Raw genomic sequence first — 25,000 nt, forward strand, 5'->3', positions numbered from 1 at the left:
ACCAGAGCTTCAGAACAAAAGCCATACATGCGCGCGTACACACACACATGTGCGCACGGCACACGCACACACTCCCCTGCAGTCATAGAGTAAGCGGCAGACGGCTGTTTGATGTCTGAGAACAGGCAGGCAGAGACGTCACTGTTGACCAGCGTTATGAGCAATTGACAGCACACAGGTGTGGGGGTGTGTGCGTGTGTGTGTGTGTGTGTGTGTGTGTGTGTGTGTGTGTCTGTGTGTTTTCCTTTCCGTCTTTATGGGTTGTTCCATCACAACACACGTGCACAATTTACAATTTAATTTAGTCATTAGCAGACGCATGTATTGAGAGAAACTGTGCAAAATGTAAAGAGTACATGACACGAACCCAACAACAAGTCAACAAACAGGGTAAATAAATAGACCTGTAAGTAGAGCGCAAAGAAAGCAATTAAGTGTTGCAAACAAACTAGCATACCAGTTAAACAACATCAAACCTTCCACCTGTCCAAACAACATGATGCAAACGATAACAGTCTGAGCGTTTGTAGTCAATCAAATAGTATGTCTATCTAAAATAACATGCATCATTTGAATAACCAACATGATATGGCTGCATAGTGTAACTAGCATCTATCAAACAATATGTGACAAGAAGGGGTCCAAGGTAAGAGGAGTGCTAGAGCAGGGGTGATGCAACTTTGATGATGGAGAGGGCCACTATATTTCCACCCTCACTCCAGAGGGCCACAGTACGTTGCATATACTGTCGGCCAATTCTATGTCACACAAAAGTAGCAAAAATAGCAGATCTACAAGCTGCGACGTATTTTGAGCTTGTAGATCTGCTATTTTGCTACTTTTGGAATTGGAATCCTGATTTTCTTTGGCTATTTTTGAATTGGAATCCTGAAAAGTTACATTTTTTATCTGATTTCAAATGCATTTAGTTATACTTATGTTAACTTTATGAACTTAAATACAAATACATTGGACATAAAAATTACATAATTTTAATACCAGTCATTAAGCTACTAATATAGATAATATATCAGTATTCCGATATTAACCTGCGGGCCGCATTAAGTGAAGGTGGGGGGCCGCATGTGGCCCCCGGGCCGCCAGTTGCCCATGTATGTGCTAATAGAGAGTGAGGTGGAGTCTGAAGAGCTGAGTTTTCAGACTGTGGTGGAAAAATGTGGGGGGGGGGGGTTTGTTCCAAAGCTTGGGAGCCAGGAGGAAGAATAGGAGGCTTTGGAGCGTTGGCCAGGGTGACGTGGGGAAGGGAGGGACAGACATCCTGTGTGAGCTGATCTGAATTGGGTGGGGAGGGGCGTAGGGGAGACGATCATGTCCTGAAGGTATGGGGGGGGGGGGGGGGGTGCTCGTGCCCTTGATTGTGTTCTAGGTCGTAGCCAGTGTGTTGAGTATGGAGGGATGCGGGCAGCAGCAACTGGAAGCCAGTGAAGGGAGTGCAGTAGGGAGGGAGCAGACGTGAACGTTATGGGAGGTGGAAGACCAGGGAGGGTTTGTATCAGTGGTGGAAAAAGTAGTCAGGTATTTTACTTTAAGTAGTAATACCACACTATAAAAATAATACTCCGTTACAAGTAAAAAGGCCCGTGTTCAAAATGTTACTTGAGTAAAAGTGCAAAAGTATTGGCATCAAAATATACTTAAGGTACCAAAAGTAAAAGTACTAAACTGTTTGAAAATAGCAGATCTACAAGCTCACAACGCGTCGCGATGCGACGCGTTGTGAACTTGTAGATCGGCTATTTTCAAATAGCCTATTTATTAGATAGGGCTGAAGTGGTTAATGTTAATAATGTATGTTTTATATTATAATAATTTATCTGAAAAGTAACTAAAGTTTTCAAATTATTGTAGTGGAGAAAAAATACAACATTTGCCTTTGAGGTGTAGCGGAGTAGAAGTAAAAGTACTGAACATTGGAAATACTCAAGTAAAGTACAAATACTTCAAAATTGTACTAAAGTACAGTACTTAGTTACTCTCCACCACTGGAACACGCCAGCAGTCCAGGAAGGAAGGGGTTGTTGTAGTCGAGCCTGGAGGCGACTGAGGCTTTGATGAGGAGCTGGGAGGAAGACTCCTTGGTGAGGAAGGGTCTGATCATTCTTTATTTCTTTCTTTTTCCTTTATTTATTCAGGGAAACCCATTGAGAGCAAGCTCTCTTTTTCAAGGACACCCTGATAACAAACATTTGAATCACAACGCAACATTCAGATGTTGTGTGTGTGAAATACTGTGAAAATACTGTGAAAATACTGTGATGTGTGCCGTGAAGGACAACTGAGTGCCCCGAACACACAACACAAGACACTTGAGTGATTTATGAGCCAAACAATGAAGCCATGAGTTAACGTCTGTCTGAACACTTTAAATGTAGCAATCTCCCGAACGAACACACACACACACACACACACACACACACGCACACACGCACATAGACCACACACACTAACCCACCTCCTACCAGCAGCAGTCCAGCTGTCTAAACATTGATTGGCTACATACATAACATACAGCAGCTAACCACAACTCCTTTTCTATGCATTCACCTGTGTGTGTGTGTGTGTGTGTGTGTGTGTGTGTGTGTGTGTGTGTGTGTGTGTGTGTGTGTGTGTGTGACTACTCTGTGTATCATCATTAGGTTTGTTTGTATAATGTTACTGTGACTCTGCTGACGTCACTTCCTGTGATTCAGGTCCTGGTTTAACTGTGGAATACCACCCCTCCCCCTAAACACACACACACACACACACACACACACACACACACACACACACACACACACACACACACACACACACACACACACACACACACACACACTGGTACTGGCTTTTGAAGTTTGGTATTGATCGTGAAGCTGCTTATTCTTTAGCACTTTGCAGCCGCCACTTAAGAGTACATTTGCTTTCCCCCAGGGGTCTATACTTGGTCCCTCCTTTTTTTGTCTCCACACCAAATCTCTTCTCCAAAAATAGCCGATCTACAAGTAGGGTTAGGATGCGGAGCCAGATCCAACATTGAGGAACCGGAATCGGTTCCATCACACATGTGTTTATCACACTGTCAGAGCTGGTATGCGGACTTCACGTCGGATATACAATTACAATGCTCACACTTCTTACATTTCAAGGACCACCATGACTCTTGAGAGTGTACAAATGGAACCAAATGGACCCGTCTGTACACTCTCAAGAGTTACAGACCTGTAAGGGTCCCCCCCCAAGTAACCCAGGCGGTCCCTGGACATCGCTTTGAGAACTACTACAAGCAATACTGTATGTAATATGTATGATTGAATTTGTGCTTATTACCCATTAAGACCTGGAACGCATCTGTGTCACTTTAGATTTCTTTGGCTATTCAAAAATAGCATATCTACAAGCTCATAGTGCGGCACTGAGTGCCGCACTATGAGCTTGTAGATCTGCTATTTTTGAAAAATCTTGATTTATTTTTTTTTTATTCAAAAAACTGTTAGGATTTAGAAAACATTTTTAAGAATCGCCTCAGGTCTTAATGGGTTAAGAGGCCATTGTTAAGGAACCAGAATCGTTAAAATCCTAAAGGATCCCAACCCAATCTACAAGCTCACGGCGTGTTGCGTTGTGAGTGAGCTTGTAGATTGGCTATTTTCGCAGAATGTTTGCCTGTAATGACATTTCCCAGAATAAGGACGCTAGGGGTTCATGTGGTTAACCGATGTCATCGCCGGTGAGAAAGAGGAAACGGTTAGCTTGACCGCTAAGCTGAGATGATCTAATGGGATAATTAAGGTTCTCCTGATTTTGAATGAAACAGGGCAAAGGTTTAGGCCTTTACCTGAGAAGCATCTGTGTCACTTCTTGATTTGAGCTAAAAAGCATTATTTTACACTTTGGCTATTCAAAAATAGCAGATCTGCTATTTTTTAAAAGTCGTGAAAATGTGTGCAAATCTTTGAATATATATTGTTTTAAAGCGAACATTTTTAACTCAAATCTTTGCTTCTGGGGGTCCCTGGAACAAAATATTTTGGCGGCCAAATAAATATAATTTTGGGGGTCCTTGACATGAAAAAGATTGAGAATCACTGATATAGAAACATACGTTTTTTTCAAAAAATACATTTTGTAGAATCGGAGCCTCAGGTCTTAATGGGTTAAGAACCATGAGAATCACCTTTACTAAAACGGGAAACTCACAGTTTCAATCTTTAGTCCCAATTAGATTCCACAGAGCAGGAAGGTCATTAAAAGGTAGTAAAAAAAGCATGCGATAAGATAAGACCTTTTATTGATCCCGCTGGGAAAATTCAGGCGCCAAGACAGTACAGGAGTTAAAAAAAAGTTAGAAAAACATGTCTGACTACATTGTGAGTTCCCCATTTTCCAAAAGACTGAAAAAAACATAGATTTTGGACAGCGTAAACGACAGAACTGCAAAACTGCTGTGTTGCAGTGTTGATTTTGACAGCAAATTTTGATTTAGTTTTAGTCACAGTCTTTTGAATAAAATTCCATTTAGTTTTAGTCATATTTTAGTCACCTGAAATGTTTTAGTTTTTGTCTAACATGAGTAGTAGTATAATCTTATGATATTTTAGTCGACTAAATCTACAGTTGATTTAGTCGACTAAAATGTATTTTGGCGGTGCCTTGATGGCGTCGTAATGGCCGATTTTACACTTGGTTGCGCTCTGAAAATAGCAGATCTACAAGGTCACAACGCGTCGCAGCGCGACGCGTTGTGACCTTGTAGATCTGCTATTTTCAGAGCGCAACACCCGAAATGAAGACAAAATGAGTCTTTTAGTTCTACTGGATCTCTTCTCTACTATATTAGTCCCTCACTAACATTTTGGTCTAGTTTTTATTTGTTGATGAAATTTTCAATATATTTAGTCTTAGTTTTAGTCATCATAGCTTAGTTTTTATTTCGTTTTTATTTCGTTTTCGTCACTGATAAAAGGTAGTCGACGAACATTTTTCGTCATAGTTGTCACACTGATGTGTTGGAGCCTGATATAGTAGAGACATACCGAGCGGGTTTGTCAAATGACACAATAACAAACCTACCCTTTAACAACCACTGTCTTTCTCTGTCTGTATCTTGCTAGAAAAATCACCATATGTTAAGTCTGTGTGTGTGGGCAGTGGTGGGATTCTATTAATTAGGACCCCCCTGGGACAGTCTGCCAGAGAATACACTAACGAGTTATCAACTCCACTCCCCACCGTGTGTGTGTGTGTGTGTGTGTGTGTGTGTGTGTGTGTGTGTGTGCGCGTGCGCGTGCGGCCACCCCCTATTGAGGTCAAAGTATAGCAAGCCTTATGATGTAGCCATCTGGCTGTACTGTAGCTACACACACACACACACACACACACACACACACACACACACACACACACACACACACACACACACACACACACACACACACACACACACACACACACACACACACACACACACACACACACACACACACGCAGACACACACACTACACCCACACATTACGCCCACACACAAACACCTTCCTTATAGACACACACTGTATGTGGGTGGGATACAGTGGAATTCCTCATCATGTCACAATAAATAGACTGTAGACCGATGTTCCAATTCTAGATGAGCTTCAGGGCCCAGTTGCACCACCGGTGTTGATTTTGTCGACTAAAACTATGACGAAAAATGTTCGTCGACTACCTTTTGTTCACTGGCGAAAACTAAATAAAAACTAAGCTATGATGACTAAAACTCAGACTAAATATATTGACAATTTCATCAACAAATAAAAAATAGACTAAAATGTTAGTGAGGGACTATAGTGGAGAAGATATCCAGTAGAACTAAAAGACTAATTTTGTGTTTGGTTGTGCTCGGGTGTTGCGCTCTGAAAATAGCAGATCTACAAGCTCACAACGTGTCGCGCTGCGACGCGTTGTGAGCTTGTTGATCGGCTATTTTCAGGCATCCGTATTGTTGGGAAAGCTTTTGCAGAAAATAGCCGATCTACCACACGCCGCGTTAAGGTACTAGTATAGAGCCCTGAGGGACCCCTCAGATTTCATAAACCATTTAAGTGGTTAAATAGCCTGGGCGAAACGGCGTGAAAAGAGGGTCTTCTGGTACTGTTCAGTGGATAGTGGAAGACAGAGTGTCTTCTTCTCTGTCACTGAGGAGTGACATTTGAAGGTCGGGAGTCGGCCGGGACCACACCACAATGCAGACCTGATCACATGACCACACACACCAATAGAACCAGGGAGGCCCTGATACCATCTCCTGTTTCACCTCTTTTGTCTCTCTGTCCTGCTTCTGTTTTGAGTCTCTCTCACAGTCCCCTTCTCCCCTTCTCTCCATCTCTTCATCTCTTTTGTCTGTCAGCCTTTTCTCCATGATGTCTCCCACCCTCTTTCTCTCCACTCCCTCTCTTTATTGCCCTGTCTGTCACTTTCTTTGCCTCCTGTCAACCTTTCTGTGTACATATCTCTCTATCAGTAGTAGTACCCCCACATCTCTGTCTGTATGTCTGTCTGTCTGTCTGTCTGTCTGTCTGTCTGTCTGTCTGTCTGTCTGTCTCTCTCTCTCTTGTCTCTGTCTGTCTGCCTGTCTCTCTCTGTCTCTCTCTGTCTGTCTCTCTCTCTTGTCTCTGTCTGCCTGTCTCTCTCTCTGTCTCTCTCTGTCTCTCTCTGTCTCTCTCTGTCTCTCTCTGTCTCTCTGTCTCTCTCTCTGTCTCTCTCTGTCTCTCTCTGTCTCTCTCTGTCTCTCTGTCTCTCTCTCTCTCTGCTTGTTCTGGGGGTCCCTGGAACAACATATTCCTTATATATATATATCCTTGACATTAAAACGTTTAAGAACATAGCAGCAACATACGTTTTTTTCAAAAACTGTTAGAATTTAGAAGACATTTAGTAGAATGGGAACCTCAGGTCTTAATGGGTTAAGGTGGTTGTATTCCATTAGACATCCTTCTCCTGCTCACAAACAGCTCACAAACCCTGCTGCTGTGTTTGACCATTTTTGTAACTTCATCCAACAGATATGGGAGTTCTTGTCATTTTCAAACTCTCCTTAGGTGATTGTACTCCGTGGGAAGTATATGTGTCTCTGATGTCTTGGTACAGTGGGCAAGTGGTTATGAGTCGTAGCTCAGTTTCTACCTCGTCTTATGTATGCACAGTCTGTCTTCTGTTGGGAGTAGGGATGCCACAATCTGACCTTCAGCCAATTCGAAATTCGGGCAGCCCTGGCGAATATTTTTCGATTATTCGACAGCGCCACTTTTTGAAAAATATTTTTCAAAAAAAAAAAAAAAAAGTTTTTTTTTTTTTTTTTTTTTTTTTGGAAAAATATTTTTAGCATTATTACGGTCATTTCCGGGTTGCGCGGCCCAATTGTTAGTTACGTTAATGTTTGGGCTGGGATGCTTTCCAGCAGGGGCCTCAGTGCGGCTGCAGAGTTCATGTTTGGGCTGGGCTGAAACAGTGAAACGCTCTGAAACTGTGGCCATTTACAATTATTAAGACTATAATATTACTATTATTAGTATTAGCATATATTTTGATTGAAACTAAGGCATACAAAAGTAAAAAGTAAAAAAAAAAAAAAAAAAAAGTAAAAAAAAAAAAAAAAATCTTAAAAAATTATAAAAAATATATATAATTAAAATAGAATTTTAAAAATCATTTTCGATTATGGAGACTGTAACGAATATTCGAAAATTCGAATATTCGGTGGCATCCCTAGTTGGGAGCCAGGTCTGCCTATGGAGGCCTTTTCTCCATCACAAGACTGTGTTCACTGAGTCTGTACATAGTCAACGTTCTGCTTAGTTTTGGATCAGTCACAGAGAGTCTCTCTCTCTCTCTCTCTCTCTCTGTATAGTGTCTTTGTTTAGGTTTCAATGCATCTGGTGTCTAGTTACCAACCACACCTCTACTGCTGCTACCTTCCTCTCCTCTCTTCACTCTTTCTGTCCCTCTCTCCTTCTCGCCACTCTGTCTCTCCACCTTCTCTCTCTCTCTCTCTGTGTGCCTCCCTTACCTGAGCCCATACACACAACTGTTTGTTGTGAGAATAACACAGTTTACACTACGTACACACACACACACACACACACACACACACACACACACACACACACACACACACACACACACACACACACACACACACACACACACTGCGTAGCGATGGGGAGAGAATGTCTGTTATGTGAACTAAGCTGGTCAACTGTTTGGTCAGCAAGGAAATCGTGAGTCAGTGCAAAACACACACACACACACACACACACACACACACACACACACACACACACACACACACACACACACACACACACACACACACACACACACACACACACACACACACACACACACACACACACACACACACACACACACAGAGTGCACTCTCACACACACACACAGTCTGCCAGTAACCCTTCAGAAACACTCCCTCTTCTTTAACTTTTTTATTTTGCAACACTCTTGCATCATGTTTTGATGATACAGGAAGTAGATAAAAATCCTCTTCCTGTAAATGAAGTCATGCACTTCTTTCCAAGTACAACCAGACGGGGTCTAATAACAGCGTGGCCTCATGTGGATCTGTGACGTCATGTTGTCAGTCAGTCTATGATGTCAGACATCTGACACATATCGTTGCTGTCGGCCAGAAACCTCTTATTTTCATTTCAACGTTTTTCGTAAATGAATGCTCTACTTGATCATACTACAGCGTGGCACAAAAGCGCTGCGTTTCGAGCTTGTAGCTCTGCTTTTTTCAAAATTCTGAAAAGTAACAGTTTTGGACATTCCACCCGACAGAGACCATATCTATGATACTCTCCAACTAGTACAGATCATGTCCTAGTCAAGCAACCGCTCAGTTTTTAATACAGCCAGTCAGTCAACCAACCAACCAGACACTTAGTCACAGTGAGTCAGTCGGCGTTGCTATTAGAGCCCGACTGATGCCAGATTCTTTGTGTCTAATGATGATCCCGATTTTGTAGATAGACCACTGATTACTGTGATGTTTGACCGATATTTTGTCAAAAAATGCTTAATAATCCAATCAATTTGAGAAACTTGTATTTGATTTTTGAAGTTTTTATTTTAGAAAATGTAACTTAAAGTAAAAATGAAATAAACAACACTTTATTTTCCCACAGTATTTACATTCCAAAATTAGCCGACCTACAAGCTCACTACTCATGAGCTTATAGGTCGACTGATTTATGCGTCCGTCTCTACAGCGAGTCATTCAGCACTGTTATTGAGGTCTCAGGAAGATCAAATGTCTCTTATTTCAATGGTTGCACTGTTTAGTGTTCTGTAACCAGACAGGAAGGGATAATGATCTGACCCTAGACCAGTGTGTGCACATGAGGTTGACTGGTTTCACGTGAGTCTGCTGGTTAATAATGAGAAGAGAACTGATTTGAATTGGACAGGTGAGGTCATACCGTCAGGGTTAAACATTAGCCTCAATAACGACTGCTTCCAGTCATTGCATGAAGTCTCCTGTCCTGATGTAACTGAAGGAACGCTGTCACATTCTGTCAGCTGACAGTTTCACCTCTTTCATTTAAAGCTGTTTTTGACCAAACAGCCTATATCGTCACTGTCGGCTGCAAACCTCACATGTCCAAAAGCGTTCCTGCTTATTAGAATAATAACAAACAATTTAAATAGTGAAAATAGCTTATCTGCAAGCTCACAATGCGTCGCAATGTGACACGTTGAGAGCTTGTAGATCTGCTATTTTCACTACTTTTTGTGCGACACTCATGATGAAGTAGAGAATTAAATTTACCCCCAAAAATATAAGCGCTGAAATATACAGATGCAAGGTTTCTGCTCAACAGCGACGATATTTGAGACCGGTGGAGACCGGTCTGTGACGCACACGATAAGTGCACAATAACAACAAGCTCACGAGATCCAGGACAATCTCTCAAACATAAAACAAGATAAAAATGAACTTTAAGCAGGGCTGACGGGGTCGTGATGACATGTGCAAGGAGGAATGTGATAGAGATAAAAGATGGCAGTAAAATATAATAAAAGTCAAAGACAGAAACTTCAAAATGTGCCATACAACAAGGCAAACAAAGCATACACTGTATTCAGGGGTCCCGCGTTGGACCAGGAAAGGGGGGGAGGGTGGCACGAAGGGAAGAGAACTGGGCCCTTTTTCTGAAGCATTATGTTTAATTATTTAATGAAGTATCCTTAATTATAATGGCATCTATGACGTATGATGTCTCATTAAAGTATTACGTTTAATTACGCGCACACGAGGTGGTCCTCTGCTTCTGCTTTAAACACTAAACACATGCTACCGCAGAAAAACAATAAACGCAACAATTAATGTGCATAATATTGTTTATGTGGTTATTAGTTTCTGGGAAGTGGGTTTTGTTTACTAAATGGAGCTTGTTGTGTCTAGAGACAGAGAGAGAGAGAAGGGCGCTACTCCGGAATGCTGAGTTAAAAAGACACAGATTTATTTGTGTCTTGAAGAGCTAGGAAGCACCCATTTGAAACACTTAAACCCCAGCTATTCTGGGAGGAAACGTTCGCCAAAGATAACAGATCTTCAAGCTTTGAGCTTAAAGATCTGCTATTTTTGTCAAAGAGATTTGGTATGGATGGATAAAAAGCGGTCCAAGTACAGTTTTGGTCCGTTTCACTAAGACCACATACAGGGTTTAAGTCTGTCCACCCACCCATGTCCTCTGGTTGCTGTCTATCCGCCATGGGCCTCTGGTAGCTGTCTGTCCACCTATGTCCTCTGGTAGCTGTCTGTCCACCCATGTCCTCTGGTAGCTGTCTATCCGCCATGGGCCTCTGGTAGCTGTCTGTCCACCTCCTATGTCCTCTGGTAGCTGTCTGTCCACCCTGAAGCCTCCTGGTGACAAACAGTATCTTTCACAAACACTACACAAACAGCTGTTGTAGCAAAAAAGAACAATAGTTTAGTGTTGAAGACTCTGGTGGATGTAGGATCTGGCCTCTCTCAGCTGTCTTTACTGTCTCGTCTTTGCTGGAAGACGAGACAAAGCCTTTGTCTTTTGGAGGGAGCTTTAGCCTTTTATCTCTTAAAAGGCCATAGGTCACTGTCTAGTCTAGTACTAGCAGCGATGCTAACGGGGGCTAGCATTCCCAGCTGGGACCTGTAGTCCGGAGGGCACGTGGAGTGGACTACAACAACACCCACCTGAGCTTTACACGTTGCAGCTGTGCCCTCGAGCCAGGCCTTCACAAAGCCTCTGTAGAGATTCTCTAGAATGAAGAACATGATTTACACACAGCAACTAGCTGTGTTTACTGTTGGGATACAAGAAAGATCCCTGAATATATTGATAGAAATGTTCTTCAGCTGTATGTATGTACTACTATAGCACTGGTTCTCAACCTTTTTTTGGCTGCGACCCCCCCCCCCCAAAAATAATCATATTTGAACTGGGGACCCCCCACCCTGATAAGCACTTGGAATTAGGAGTTGAGGCATTATTACATTTAGTTTGACTTTTTAGTAGTCAAATTAGGACTATTTAGTTCCACAGATAAATATTGTGAAAATAGCAGATCTACAAGCTCACAACTTGTAGATCTGCCATTTTCACAATTCTTGCCTCTTTCTTATATTATTTGACAATTTGGCCAATGTTTTTTTCATAGTTTAGTTTGTTGATCACTTTTGATGCAGTAATGGCCATTTATCTTTTCTTTCTTTCTTATTTTTTTTTAGGTATTAAAAAGTACTCGCGGTCATCTGGGGACCCCCACAAAATCATGTGGGGATCCCGGGGTCCCAACCCACAGGTTGAGAACCACTGTACTATAGCACTATAGCATTGACATAGCTGTAGTCCTGGTGCCATATCCATTATTCTCCTGTTCCGGTTCACTTTCGTTTAGCTGTGTTTGATTGAACCGGAAACGCATATGAAGCATTCATTCATGTTTCTGGTTCAAATACAGGGTGACACGATGTGAGCTTGTAGATAATATGCTATTTTCGCTATTTGTCGTACAACAAAGTATATATATAGGGCTTAGGTGGTTACAGTACTGTCATGTTTCTCAGCTTCACTATTGACTTTTGCGTGTGTGTGTGTGTGTGTGTGTGTGTGTGTGTGTGTGTGTGTGTGTGTGTGTGTGTGTGTGTGTGTGTGTGTGTGTGTGTGTGTGTGTGTGTGTGTGTGTGTGTGTGTGTGTGCTTTCACACCTGCAGTCATTAGATCTATAGCTTGACATTGGCAGAGGGGTGTTGAACTAGCATGCACCCAGCTGCTCTCACATCCTGCATGTTAACACTTAGCTCTCATCACTCGTATTTAAAAGACGGATGAATAGAAAATCAACCACAGAGAAGAGCAGCGTAATGCACATTATATGAGACAGGGCGCCTCAAAATGATCTCTGACTGTCCGTTGACAGGAGCCAAGATTAACATTCCAGGCCTAACGGCAGTGATTCATAATCTTTTTAATTTAACCCATTAAGACCTGGAACTGTGTCATTTTTTTGATTTGAGCTAAAAAGCATTATTTTACACTTTGGGCTATTCAAAAATAGCAGATCTACAAGCTCATAGCGCGGCACCGAGTGCCGCGCTACGAGCTTGTAGATCTGCTATTTTTGAAAATTTGTGAAAATGTGTGCAAATCTTTGAATATGTATATTTTTAAAGCAAACATTTTTAACTCAAATATTTGCTTCTGGGGGTCCCTGGAACAACATATTTTGATGGGGGTCCACGGCCAAATACATATCATTTTGGGGGTCCTTGACATGAAAAAGATTGAGCACCACTGATATAGAAACATACGTTTTTCAGAATACTGAGATTTAGGAGACATGTAGAATCGGCTTCAGGTCTCAATGGGTTAAAAAAAATAATTTTAAGAAGATTAATTTCAAGAACCTTCCAGTTTGATATCGACTCTGTCGGGTGGAAACCTCTCATTATGTCCAAAACCGTTACTTTTCAGTATTCAAATGGCTAAAGTAGCAGATCTACAAGCTCAAAGCTTGTAGATCTGCAATCGTTGATGTCTTTTTGACATGGTAGTGTGATCGAGTGTGGCATTAATTTACGGGGGGGGGGGGGAAGTTAGAGTAAGAGGGAGATAAGAGGTTTCTGCCCGACCGCAACGATAGATTAGCAGAGAATAGAGTCCACAGTCCTCTCTGTAATCCTTTACTACAGTGGTTCTCAAAGTGGGGTCCTTGAGGGGGTTCCAGGGAGGAGGGGAGGGGAGCTAAACCATTTAATATAGCATCAAAATCACGTAACCCCTATTTTATACTCTGGCTATTAGCCAATCTACAAGCTCTGCGACACATTGTGAGCTTGTAGATCATCTATTTGAGAAAATGTTTGAAAAGTTTTGATACATTTTGGAAAAAATATATATATTTTTTTCTTTTTGGAAAAGGTTAAACACAAATCTTGTGTTATGGGCGTCCCTCCCTGGTACAACATGTGTTCAGAGTTTGAGAACCACTGCTTTACTATACACATGTATAACTGTACTGAGAACCACAGCTTTACTATACATGTATTACTGTACTGAGAACCACAGCTTTATACATGTATAACTGTACTGAGAGCCACTGCTTTATACATGTATAACTGTACTGAGAACCACTGCTTTATACATGTATAACTGTACTGAGAACCACAGCTTTATACATGTATAACTGTACTGAGAACCACTGCTTTATACATGTATAACTGTACTGAGAACCACTGCTTTATACATGTATAACTGTACTGAGAACCACTGCTTTATACATGTATAACTGTACTGAGAACCACTGCTTTATACATGTATAACTGTACTGAGAACCACAGCTTTATACATGTATAACTGTACTGAGAACCACTGCTTTATACATGTATAACTGTACTGAGAACCACTGCTTTATACATGTATAACTGTACTGAGAACCACAGCTTTATACATGTATAACTGTACTGAGAACCACAGCTTTATACATGTATAACTGTACTGAGAACCACAGCTTTATACATGTATAACTGTACTGAGAACCACTGCTTTACTATACCAGGTATAACTGTACTGAGAACCACTGCTTTATACATGTATAACTGTACTGAGAACCACAGCTTTATACATGTATAACTGTACTGAGAACCACTGCTTTATACATGTATAACTGTACTGAGAACCACTGCTTTATACATGTATAACTGTACTGAGAACCACAGCTTTATACATGTATAACTGTACTGAGAACCACAGCTTTATACATGTATAACTGTACTGAGAACCACAGCTTTATACATGTATAACTGTAACCTAATAACGAAAACACTGGTAGTTAACCTAGCATTCTCCTTAATATATTGGCTGAAATGTTGCTGATCTAGGATCTTAACATTTGGGAACAATCCACCACTGGCTCCCCTCCCCCACCCTGATACTGAGCCAGAGTGGGGGGGGGGGGGGGGGGGGGGGGGCGGCACTCTCTCAGTTAATGAGGAGCTGAGATTGATGGACCTTAATAACCTCATACTGTGTGTGTGTGTGTGTGTGTGTGTGTGTGTGTGTGTGTGTGTGTGTGTGTGTGTGTGTGTGTGTGTGTGTGTGTGTGTGTGTGTGTGTGTGTGTGTGTGTGTGTGTGTGTGTGTGTGTGTGTGCGTGCGTGCGTGCGTGCGTGTGTGTGAGAACATAAATTCTCGGTCCAACTTTCATTCCCATCTTGCATAGTTGTGGTAGAATGTGTTGCTTTGTGTCGTGTAGTGTCATGTGTCGCTTTGTGGTGATTGGTTGTATCGCTTTAATGGGTTGTGAACTACTGGGTTAGGCCATTTATCATTGGACAGTTAATGTAGGGTGCGGTACTGTCTCAGGAGAGCGGTCTTGTAAACAGGAAGGTTCCCCGTTTTCGATACCAGGCCGGTCCTCGCTTCTTGTCAAAATGTCCATGAGCAAAGCCTGAACCCCTAACTGCTCCTAATGAGCAGGTTGGGGCCTTGCATGGTTTCCTCCACCGTTCACCAGTGGTGGAAAAAGTACTCAAATGTTTTACTTAAGTAAAAGTATCAAGACTGCAATGTAGAAGTACTCTGTTTACAAGTAAAAGTCCGGAATTAAAAAAAATACGGTTATTATTATTGGTATCAAAATGTACTTAAAGTACCAAAAGTAAAAGTACTAAATGTTTGAAAATAGCAGATCTACAAGCTCACAACGCGTCGCGATGCGACGCGTTCTGAGCTTGTAGATCGGCTATTTTCAAATAGCCTATGTATAAAATAGGGCTGAAGTGGTTAATGTATGTTTTATAATGTAATAATTTATGAGATGTAGTGGAGTAGAAGTAAAAGTATTGGAAATTGGAAATACTGAAGTAAAGTACAAATAGCTCAACATTTTACTTAAGTACATTATTTAAGTAAATGTACTTAGTTACTTTCCACCACTGCTGTTCACTGTGTGAATGTGTGGTTAATGGGTGAATGTAGTGCACATTGTTAAGTGCTTTGCAGAAAGGTGGTATAGAAACCCACCATTTAATGTTAAAGACGGGGTGCCGTGATTTTCAGTGATCCCCCCCCCCTAAAACATAATCATCAGGTATTATGGTTATACTAGGAGGAAGATTCTTTTCAAAAAGGTGTACAGAAAGTGTTAAAATTATGTTTTTATGTGGACACGCGCCTCCAGTTCATTAAGTATACCTGGTTCTCACCTCAGCACCTCCTCCACCACCTTAGCACCACCCACCTGTCCTAGTCCCTCCTCCTCCTCATGCCCACACCTGTTGTGTTATGATAATGAGGGGGAGGGTATGTTTTTACTATGTCACTAAAGCGCTGTTTCTCTATTGGCACGTTTGACCCTCAAGGTTTCAGCCTCCAGGTAGAAACTCAAAATAGTCAGAGAAGACATAAAACACCATAAAAACACCACCAGGTGGCTTAATGAAGTTCTATCAGCCTCATAGACACATGCAATACAGAAAAAGTGCAAAACCATGGCACCACCTCTTTAATAACATGATGAATATATGGACTTAAACTGTAACTTGTGTGATTTTAGGTACATTTAGTCTCGCATACTTGTAATACTTGGACCTGTAGAGCAGCGTTTCTCAATATATGGTTCAGGGGAACTCCCGAGGTCCTTGAGCGGGCTCCAAGGGGTCTCCAGCTAAATAATAGATGACCTACTTAGGAACCAAATGGACCTTTACAGAGTGTACCAATGGAACTAAATGCGGGTCCGTTTGGGTTGCAATTGTACACTATCAAACGCATTGGGGCCCCAGAGATGAAAATTGTATCGAATGGGGGTCCGTCCGTGGCCTAATTCATATCAAACTGGGGGTCCTTGAAATTAAAAAAAGGTTGATCACTGCTTAGAGAATATCAGCTCCAGAGTTGGGAACAGGGAGCTAGCATTGCTATCGTCTTGCTGCTAAGATGAGATAAAAACGGTATTTCCAAATAACTCTGCAAAAGACGGTCCTCTTCACAGCCCAGGAAGCATCGAGCACCATTTTCACACATCGTTTTTTTTATCGGTCTCCGTTGACGCCCAGATATTGGAGCATATATAAATCACTGTTTCACAGTTATTTTTGAAATTACCCTTTTGGAATGCTGTTAGCAGCGAGACGCTAGCAATGCTACCTTTTGTTGTTCTCTGCAGGAGGACGCACTGCAGGTATACAAGATGTGTAAAATTGCTGAACGTGCCCTTGAAACGGATAGCCTGCATGCTGCTGACGATACACACACACACACACACACACACACACACACACACACACACACACACACACACACACACACACACACCCACCCACACACACACACACACACACACACACACACACACACACACACACACACACACACACACACACACACACACACACACACACACACACACACACACGCACACACACACACGCTCCAGCAGTATTTGAGCTGAGGCTGCAGTTATCTGCTTCATAACGTGAAAGATAGAATGAACGTGTGTCCTTCAGAATAGAGAGATGGAGAGAGAGAGAGAGAGAGAGAGGTACAACAAAAGAGAGCGAGAGCGCATTATAAGGTGAGAAAGACGGAGAGACAGGAGAGGGGGATGGAGGAGAGAGGGGTGGAGAGATAGATTGAGAGAGAGAGAGAGATGGAGAGACAGAATCGGAGAGGATGGAGCAGTGTGAGAGAGCGAGAGAGAGAAGGCAGAGAGAGAGATCCTATTGGTCCAACATCCTGACAGCTCATCATCTTATCTGTTGTACTGAAACAGCTGGTTCAGACCATATGGCTTTAATATATCTAGAGGGCGGATGGCCCCGCCCCCACCTATTTATTGTCAACGAAAGATGCCGCACCCGGAAGAGCGCTCTCTACTTCCGCATTTTTCTCGGTTTCCATCAAACGCGGAAGACTTGAGCCCCCGAGCAGGCGCACCATAGGCTTCAGACGGCAGACGCACGCGCAGCAGCGTTTTAAACGCGGAGGTCTGCAATCCCACATTTGACCACCAGGACGACTTCACTGTTATACCACGGTTCTTCTGGGGGCTTTGGTTCAGACAGACGGAGGAGGAGAAGAGAGGAGAGAAGGAGAAAACAGGAAGAGAGAAGAGAAGGAGAAAACAGGACGGAAGAGAAGGAGAAGACAGGAGAGGAGAGAGGGAGAACACAGGAGAGAGAGAAGAGAAGAGAAGAGAAGGAAAATGCGGGAGAACAAAGGAGAAGAGAGTAAAGGAGAGAGGACAATGAAGGGGAAAAAGAAGGCTGAAGGACTTAGATATACATCACTACTGGTGGTATGATAATGACATCCACTTAACGCTTGTGTGTGTGTGTGTGTGTGTGTGTGTGTGTGTGTGTGTGTGTGTGTGTGTGTGTGTGTGTGTGTGTGTGTGTGTGTGTGTGTGTGTGTGTGTGTGTGTGTGTGAGACAGTGTGTTATTGGAGATAAGAATATAGCCTCACTCCCTGACAGACAGAACTAATCATTAATCAACTATAATCAATATAAGGAGCAATGCTGTTAACCTTCCTGTCTCGGTCTTTATATCTGTCATTTTATAATGGTTTTATTATGATGTTATGATGATTTATAATGGTTTTATTATGATGTTATGATGCTGACTGATTTGCATCAGACAGCAATCTATTTGATGGCAAATTAGCAATGGTCTTGAACCTTATCGATCCAGGATATCCCTAATTGTTACGTGTTTATTGAGCCAGGATATCCAGGATAAGTGATGTATTTATTGTCAGTACACAGCACTAGTAATAATGATACTATAGTCACTTTCTAAGTTCCAATTTGTAAGTGTGAGGTCTCTCCATAAATGTCTGTGCGTCTGGAGAATTCTTTTCTTTTCTTTTTCTCATTTTGAGCGGCAGTGGCACAGGAGGTAGAGCGGCCATCATGGAATTAGTAAAGGTTCCACGTGGCTGCTTGTCGAACAGAGCTGCCAGCTCTCCCGCAATGAGCGTGAGACACACGCAAATGACGCTCTGCGTCTGCACACACACTCACGCCACACATTGTATCTCTCTCTGCGTCAAATCACCCCAAGTGGAAAACTGCGTCAATTCATGCACCACTGAGACATTCACTTCTGCCGGTATTTGAGCGATAATGGTGAATTAAATTATTGTATCTGAAGTAGCCTCACCCGTTTAACTGTAGTGAAAAGCAGAAATAATAGGTGCGTGTGTGTGTGTGTGTGTGTGTGTGTCTCTTGTGTGAGGGACCCTGCGCGCATTTATGCACGTGTCATTCCATTGATCATTTACAGTATTATATCCCCAGACGTCGCCGACAGGAGGATCAACAACATAGATCTTAAGATTAACTAATGTTATGGCGGGTGTACCCTGGAATTTATTCTGTCCGGTCAAGTTCATAACGTTAGTTTTCATTAACTTAATTCGACCGACATCTTATTATTTAGGGTGTCTGTCACTCCGTGTGTCTGTCTGATACTGCGCTGCCAAGAGCAGGCAGTTAAAAGGGAAAGAGACCTTTGGATGTATGCATGTGCAAAAAGAACAGATCTTCAAGCCAAAAAAGCGGATGAAATTAAAATATTTACCCATAATGTTGCCATGCTAGTAAAGCCTGATAAAAGTATCAAATTCCCTGTTAAGATGCACCAGAATACAGGAAATGACATCTGCTCTGTTAAAAGGTTTCGGGAGGAAGACCCCCAGATCTCCCCCACCAAAATGATCACACCCACAGTATTAATCTCCACCTTCCACCAGTTTCTGCCCTAAAATTACTTGATTTCATTATTGAGGGTTAGATTTGGAAAATGATTGCACACCCACCCAGTGCAACATACCAGCTGTACCTGGTTGGGGTCTTACAACTGGTATGTTGCACTGGGTGTAACAAACAACATCAAGTACAACAATTAATACACAAATACCTTTCTTTGGCGTGCAGTGGTGACTCATGGGTCGATAAAATACAAAAACGATAATAATATTTGCTGCACACGCCACCAAATCTCACTCCAAGGTTTTCCTTGATATGGTTCCCAGGGGGGTCCCCAACTAAATGATTATTCGTTAGGAACCAATGGGTCTGTAACTAATTTATATACCGCCTTTTCCTTTGCAATGTATTTCACATTCACACGCTGATGGCGGAGGAAACCATGCAAGCAGAGCACCAACCTGCTCTTCGGGAGCAGCTATAAAGGTGTCTTGCTCAAGGACACTGACGCGCAGCCCGGAGGATTCAATTCAATTAAAAAAATTGCAGATATTTTGTGAATTTCATTTTGTGCAAACCTTTGAATACATATATTTTTAAAACTGAACATTTGTAACTCAAATCTTTGCTGCTGGGGGGTCCCTGACTCCCTGGAACAAAATGCTCGCTTTAAAAATATATATATTCAAAGATTTGCACAAACGTTCACGTTTTTTCAAAAATAGCAGATCTACAAGCTCATAGCGCAGAGCTTGTATATCTGCTTTTTTTTTTAATAGCCAAAGAAATCTAAAATGACACAGATGCGTTCCCGGATTGAATGGGTTAAAGACGGCTGGCTCTACCTCCTGAGTCTCCTGGGAATTTAGTGTCTTTGAAATGGGGATCCGTGACCTAATTCATATCAATACGGGGGGGTCCATGGAATGAAAATGGTTGCGAATCACTGATCTAGAAGGTCATTTACACAGGCTGAATTGGGGGGGGTTGTTGGTGGAGAGATCGCCTTCATAAAGAGTGCTTTACTGTTCTTATTGAGCTCTTTTTTTAACAGTATAGATCAGTGGTTTTCAACCCTTTTCATGCCAAGGACCCCTACATTGATATACATTTGGCCGCGGACCCCCATTTGAAAATGCCAGGGACCCCCAGAAGCAAAGATAGCAGTTCATTTCTGCTTTAAAAAATATATATATTCAAAGATATGCACACTTTTTCAAGGTTTTTCAAAAATAGCAGATCTACAAGCTCATAGCGCGGCACTCGGTGCCGCGCTATGAGCTTGTAGATCTGCTATTTCTGAATAGCCAAAGCTAAGTGGTTAAAAATGATTGCGACGCTATTAACTCATTTTGCTGGGGACCCCCTGGTACTCCCTCAAGGACCACTGGTTGAAAACCACTGGTATAGGTGATCTCATTAGCTGAACACATCATAGAAAACACTTCAATGATCATTATAAGGCTTGGTCAGTCCTAACAGTCTTATGTATTTATGCAGCACAGTTATTTTAGTGTTAAATTAATGTTTGTGTCTCTGTCTCTGCAGAACAAGGAGAAAGAGAGGATGAAGGAGAGGGAGAAGGAGGCGAGGGAGAGGGAGGCTCGCTACAGTAACGGCCACCTCTTCACCTCCCTCACCGTGTCTGCCACGACTCTCTGCTCCGCCTGTAACAAGAGCATCACCGCCAAGGAGGCCCTGAGCTGTCCCAGTAAGAGAGAGACACACACACACACACACACACACACACACACACAGTTTAACCCATTGTAGTCTGGGAGGCATTGCCTCGGAGTTTGGACAGCGGGGGCGCGGCCACTGCGTTGTGATTCAAATCAACAGCCAATGAAGAATAGGGGGCGGGATCCACATGCAGTGGGTGTTGCATCTAAATAGGATCGACGGGAAAATATTTCCCCTTGAGAAATTTCGACCGCCATTGTTGTGTACTGCTGTTTGCCTCTCGTCGGACTTTTTAGACGAGTTGCAACCGGTAAGAGGCGTGTCCGCTCAGATTCAGAGCGTGACGTACATCCCGCCCACAAATACAGGGGGTTTGGCCCAGAAGTTCCTCGCCGAGCCGGCGAAAACTTCTGGGAACTCAGATTAAACCCATTGAGACCTGAAGCCGATTCTACATGTCTCCTAAATCTCAACAGTATTCTGAAAATTTCATATCAGTGGTGGTCTATATCAGTGGTGCTCAATCTTTTTCATGTCAAGGACCCCCAAAATTATATGTATTTGGCCGAGGACCCCCATCAAAATATTTTGTTCCAGGGACCCCCCAGAGCAAAGATTTGAGTTAAAAATGTTCGCTTTAAAAATATAAATATTCAAAGATTTGCACACATTTTCACGATTTTTCAAAAATAGCAGATCTACAAGCTCGTAGCGCGGCACTCGGTGCCGCGCTATGAGCTTTTATATCTGCTATTTTTGAATAGCCCAAAGTGTAAAATAATGCTTTTTAGCTCAAATCTAAAAATGATACAGTTCCAGGTCTCAATGGGTTAACAGTGTATTTATGTCCACACACAGGGAAAGCATACACAGGGACACAAATATTTTAGGTGCAGTAAATTTTACATTCACATAACTCATGGATATATGTCCTCATGATGCAACACGCGTGTCACTCGGCACTCCATGGGCACAAGTAGCGGCGGCGCTGCCATACGTGGCGGCAGAGAGACAGCACAATATTTAGTTTGCCAGCCTTTCTGCCTCGTCTTTGGGCATCCCAAGTTGTGGAAACCCTCCAACAACCAGTCCGTGGGTAATCTATGTCCTATATAGGCTGGATCACCAGAGGAAACAAAGTTCTTAGTCTTGCACTGCTGCTTGGTGTTAAAGCGCTCTCTGTAGTTGTTCTCATGGGCCTGGAAGTACCACCTGGCCGTCGGGTAGCGTCGGCTGTTGGTAGAGTCCACCGGTGAGTAGTGTCTTCTTGTATGCGAGCTACATAGTCCACAGAAGTTGCAAATGCATCCACTGCACCGACTACATTGACGATGGTAGTTACAACGGGGCAGTTGTTCTCAGTCGCTACGACTGTTTTCAGTGCATGTGTGGATTTCATAGAAGCACGCATGTCGCGCACCAAAAATAGCCGATCTACAAGCTCGCAACACGTCACGCCGTGTTGTGTTAGTTATTTTAAGATTTAAAGAGTATTTGCAGTGGTCAAACTAGCAAATGTTCAGAAGGGTCTTCCATAAAACCCTAGTGGTCTCGGATATTTCATAAAACACAGGTTAAAGGCTCAATCTGTGATTTCTTCAACTGGTTGGCTGTTTGTAGAACAACATAGGTTTACGATAATACCTAAACATTATTCCAATGAACGAAATGTTTCATGTCAGATTTTATTTTTGCTTTATTCCATGAATACAGTGAAAGAAATACACTGCTCCTCACAGTGCTTTGGTGATTGCCCAATTCTGTTTTATCAGTCAAGGCATAACTGTGGTCTGTGTTTTTTCTTGCCAGCACACATGCCGTTCTGTCTGTTTATGTTGCTATGGAAACAGAAGCTTGTAAACACTATGTAATGCAATATAACCCAGTAATTAATGTCAGAGAACCCAGTAATTAATGTCAGAGAACACAGGACAACACAAAGAAACACAATAGAAGACAGTGTAACACAATGGAATACAATAGAAGACAGTGTAACACAATGGGATACAGTAGTACACAATAGAAGACACTACAGCAGGGGTCTTCAACAGGTGGTCCGGGACCCCTAGGGGGTCCTCAGAGTTACTACAGGGGGTCCGCCAAATCTTTGTGTGATATGATTATTTTTTTTTACCTTTTACCACTTGAACCCCCATCCCTTTTCTGAGGTGAACTTTAGCAAAGAGGTACAGTATAGGTGTAGAGGGAAAAAAGAGCAGACCAAGTAAACAAAAAAAGTTTAATCTGAAGCACAATTTTATACAATATAGAGTAGGGGTCTCTGCTTCATCTCTGTCTCAGCTAGGGGGTCCTTGGCCTAAAAATGTTGAAGACCCCTGCACTACAGCACAATGAAATAGAACACAACGGGTGACTCAGTATGCTAACTGATGACAGGTTATCTCGGGGTAAATAGTTTAAATTAAGCTGGATTGGTTATCGGTATATTGATGTTTTATCCAATCAAGACGTTATGCCTCAGGACAACGACCTTTATGGACAGGTGTGTGTGTGTGTGTGTGTGTGTGTGTGTGTGTGTGTGTGTGTGTGTGTGTGTGTGTGTGTGTGTGTGTGTGTGTGTGTGTGTGTGTGTGTGTGTGTTCTTTTCATATGTGGAAGTGAATGGTTCACAGAGGAAGTATAGCTAGTTGTCAGGCATATCATGCTGTTTTATTTGCCTTCACGTTCAGCAGCATAGTTAGCACGCCACATTGAAAACAATAGAATACAGCTAGCACGCCACATTGAAAACAATAGAATACAGCTAGCATGCCACATTGAAAACAATAGAATACAGCTAGCATGCCACATTGAAAACAATAGAATACAGCTAGCACGCCACATTGAAAACAATAGAATACAGCTAGCATGCCACATTGAAAACAATAGAATACAGCTAGCACGCCACATTGAAAACAATAGAATACAGCTAGCATGCCACATTGAAAACAATAGAATACAGCTAGCATGCCACATTGAAAACAATAGAATACAGCTAGCATGCCACATTGAAAACAATAGAATACAGCTAGCACGTCACATTGAAAACAATAGAATACAGCTAGCATGCCACATTGAAAACAATAGAATACAGCTAGCATGCCACATTGAAAACAATAGAATACAGCTAGCATGCCACATTGAAAACAATAAAATACAGCTAGCATGCCACATTGAAAACAATAAAATACAGCTAGCATGCCACATTGAAAACAATAGAATACAGCTAGCATGCCACATTGAAAACAATAGAATACAGGTAGTAATGTTAGCACACTACATTAAAAACAATAGAACACAGGTAATGTAGTGTTAGCACATTACAATAGAATACAGGTAGTGCTGTTAGCGCGCCACTTTGAAAACAATAGATAGAACACAGAACAATAGAACAAAAGAAGAAGAAAAGAAGAGAGAGAGAGAGAGAGAGAGGCTGAGGAGGTACAATGGGTGGAGGTACAGTAGATGGGGAGGGAGGGACAGATAAGCGAAGGATGAGCCACGGGGAGGAGGAGAGATCAAACCTCAACCAATACACTAGAGAGAGAGAGAGGGAGAGAGAGAGAGAGAGCTGTCAGCTCAGCTGCAGGTTCAGAACAGACAAAGAAGTCAGCATGTAGACAGACTGATTTGAGTTGCTGATTTGGATCATATTTTTATTTGACATTATTGTTTTTAAAAAAAAATTGGTTTGTTGTTTTGGAGCACTGAACCAAATTTCCCTGTGTGTGTGTGTGTGTGACAATAAAGTTGACAGATCTATAATCTCACAACATGTTGCGAGCTTCTAGATCGGCTATTTTCACTGTCTTTGAAAATTATAATGACACCCAAAATATGGAAGCCAGGTTGAACGTGGTTAAGCTTTAGGATTGGCTGGCAGACAGACAGACAGACAGACAGACAGACAGACCCATTTACGCACGCACGCATGCACACACGCGTGCGAACACACACACACACACACACACACACACACACACACACACACACACACACACACACACACACACACACACACACACACACACACACACACACACAGGGAGGACGTCTGTATACATTCTG

At 42.3% G+C, this 25,000-nt stretch overlaps 1 protein-coding gene across 1 annotated transcript in view; it reads left to right on the forward strand.

The window, feature by feature from the left end:
• LOC311038265 (rho guanine nucleotide exchange factor 2-like) overlaps nucleotides 1–25,000 on the forward strand; it is a 99,649-nt gene that overhangs the window by 37,946 nt on the left and 36,703 nt on the right. The window contains 1 exon segment of the mRNA XM_084047669.1: nucleotides 20,798–20,960. Within this exon segment, the coding sequence (XP_083903795.1) occupies nucleotides 20,798–20,960 (163 nt within the window).

The sequence above is a fragment of the Gymnoscopelus microlampas genome (assembly GCF_963454915.1).
Source record: "Gymnoscopelus microlampas genome assembly, chromosome: 3".
Taxonomy (NCBI): Eukaryota; Metazoa; Chordata; class Actinopteri; order Myctophiformes; family Myctophidae; genus Gymnoscopelus; species Gymnoscopelus microlampas.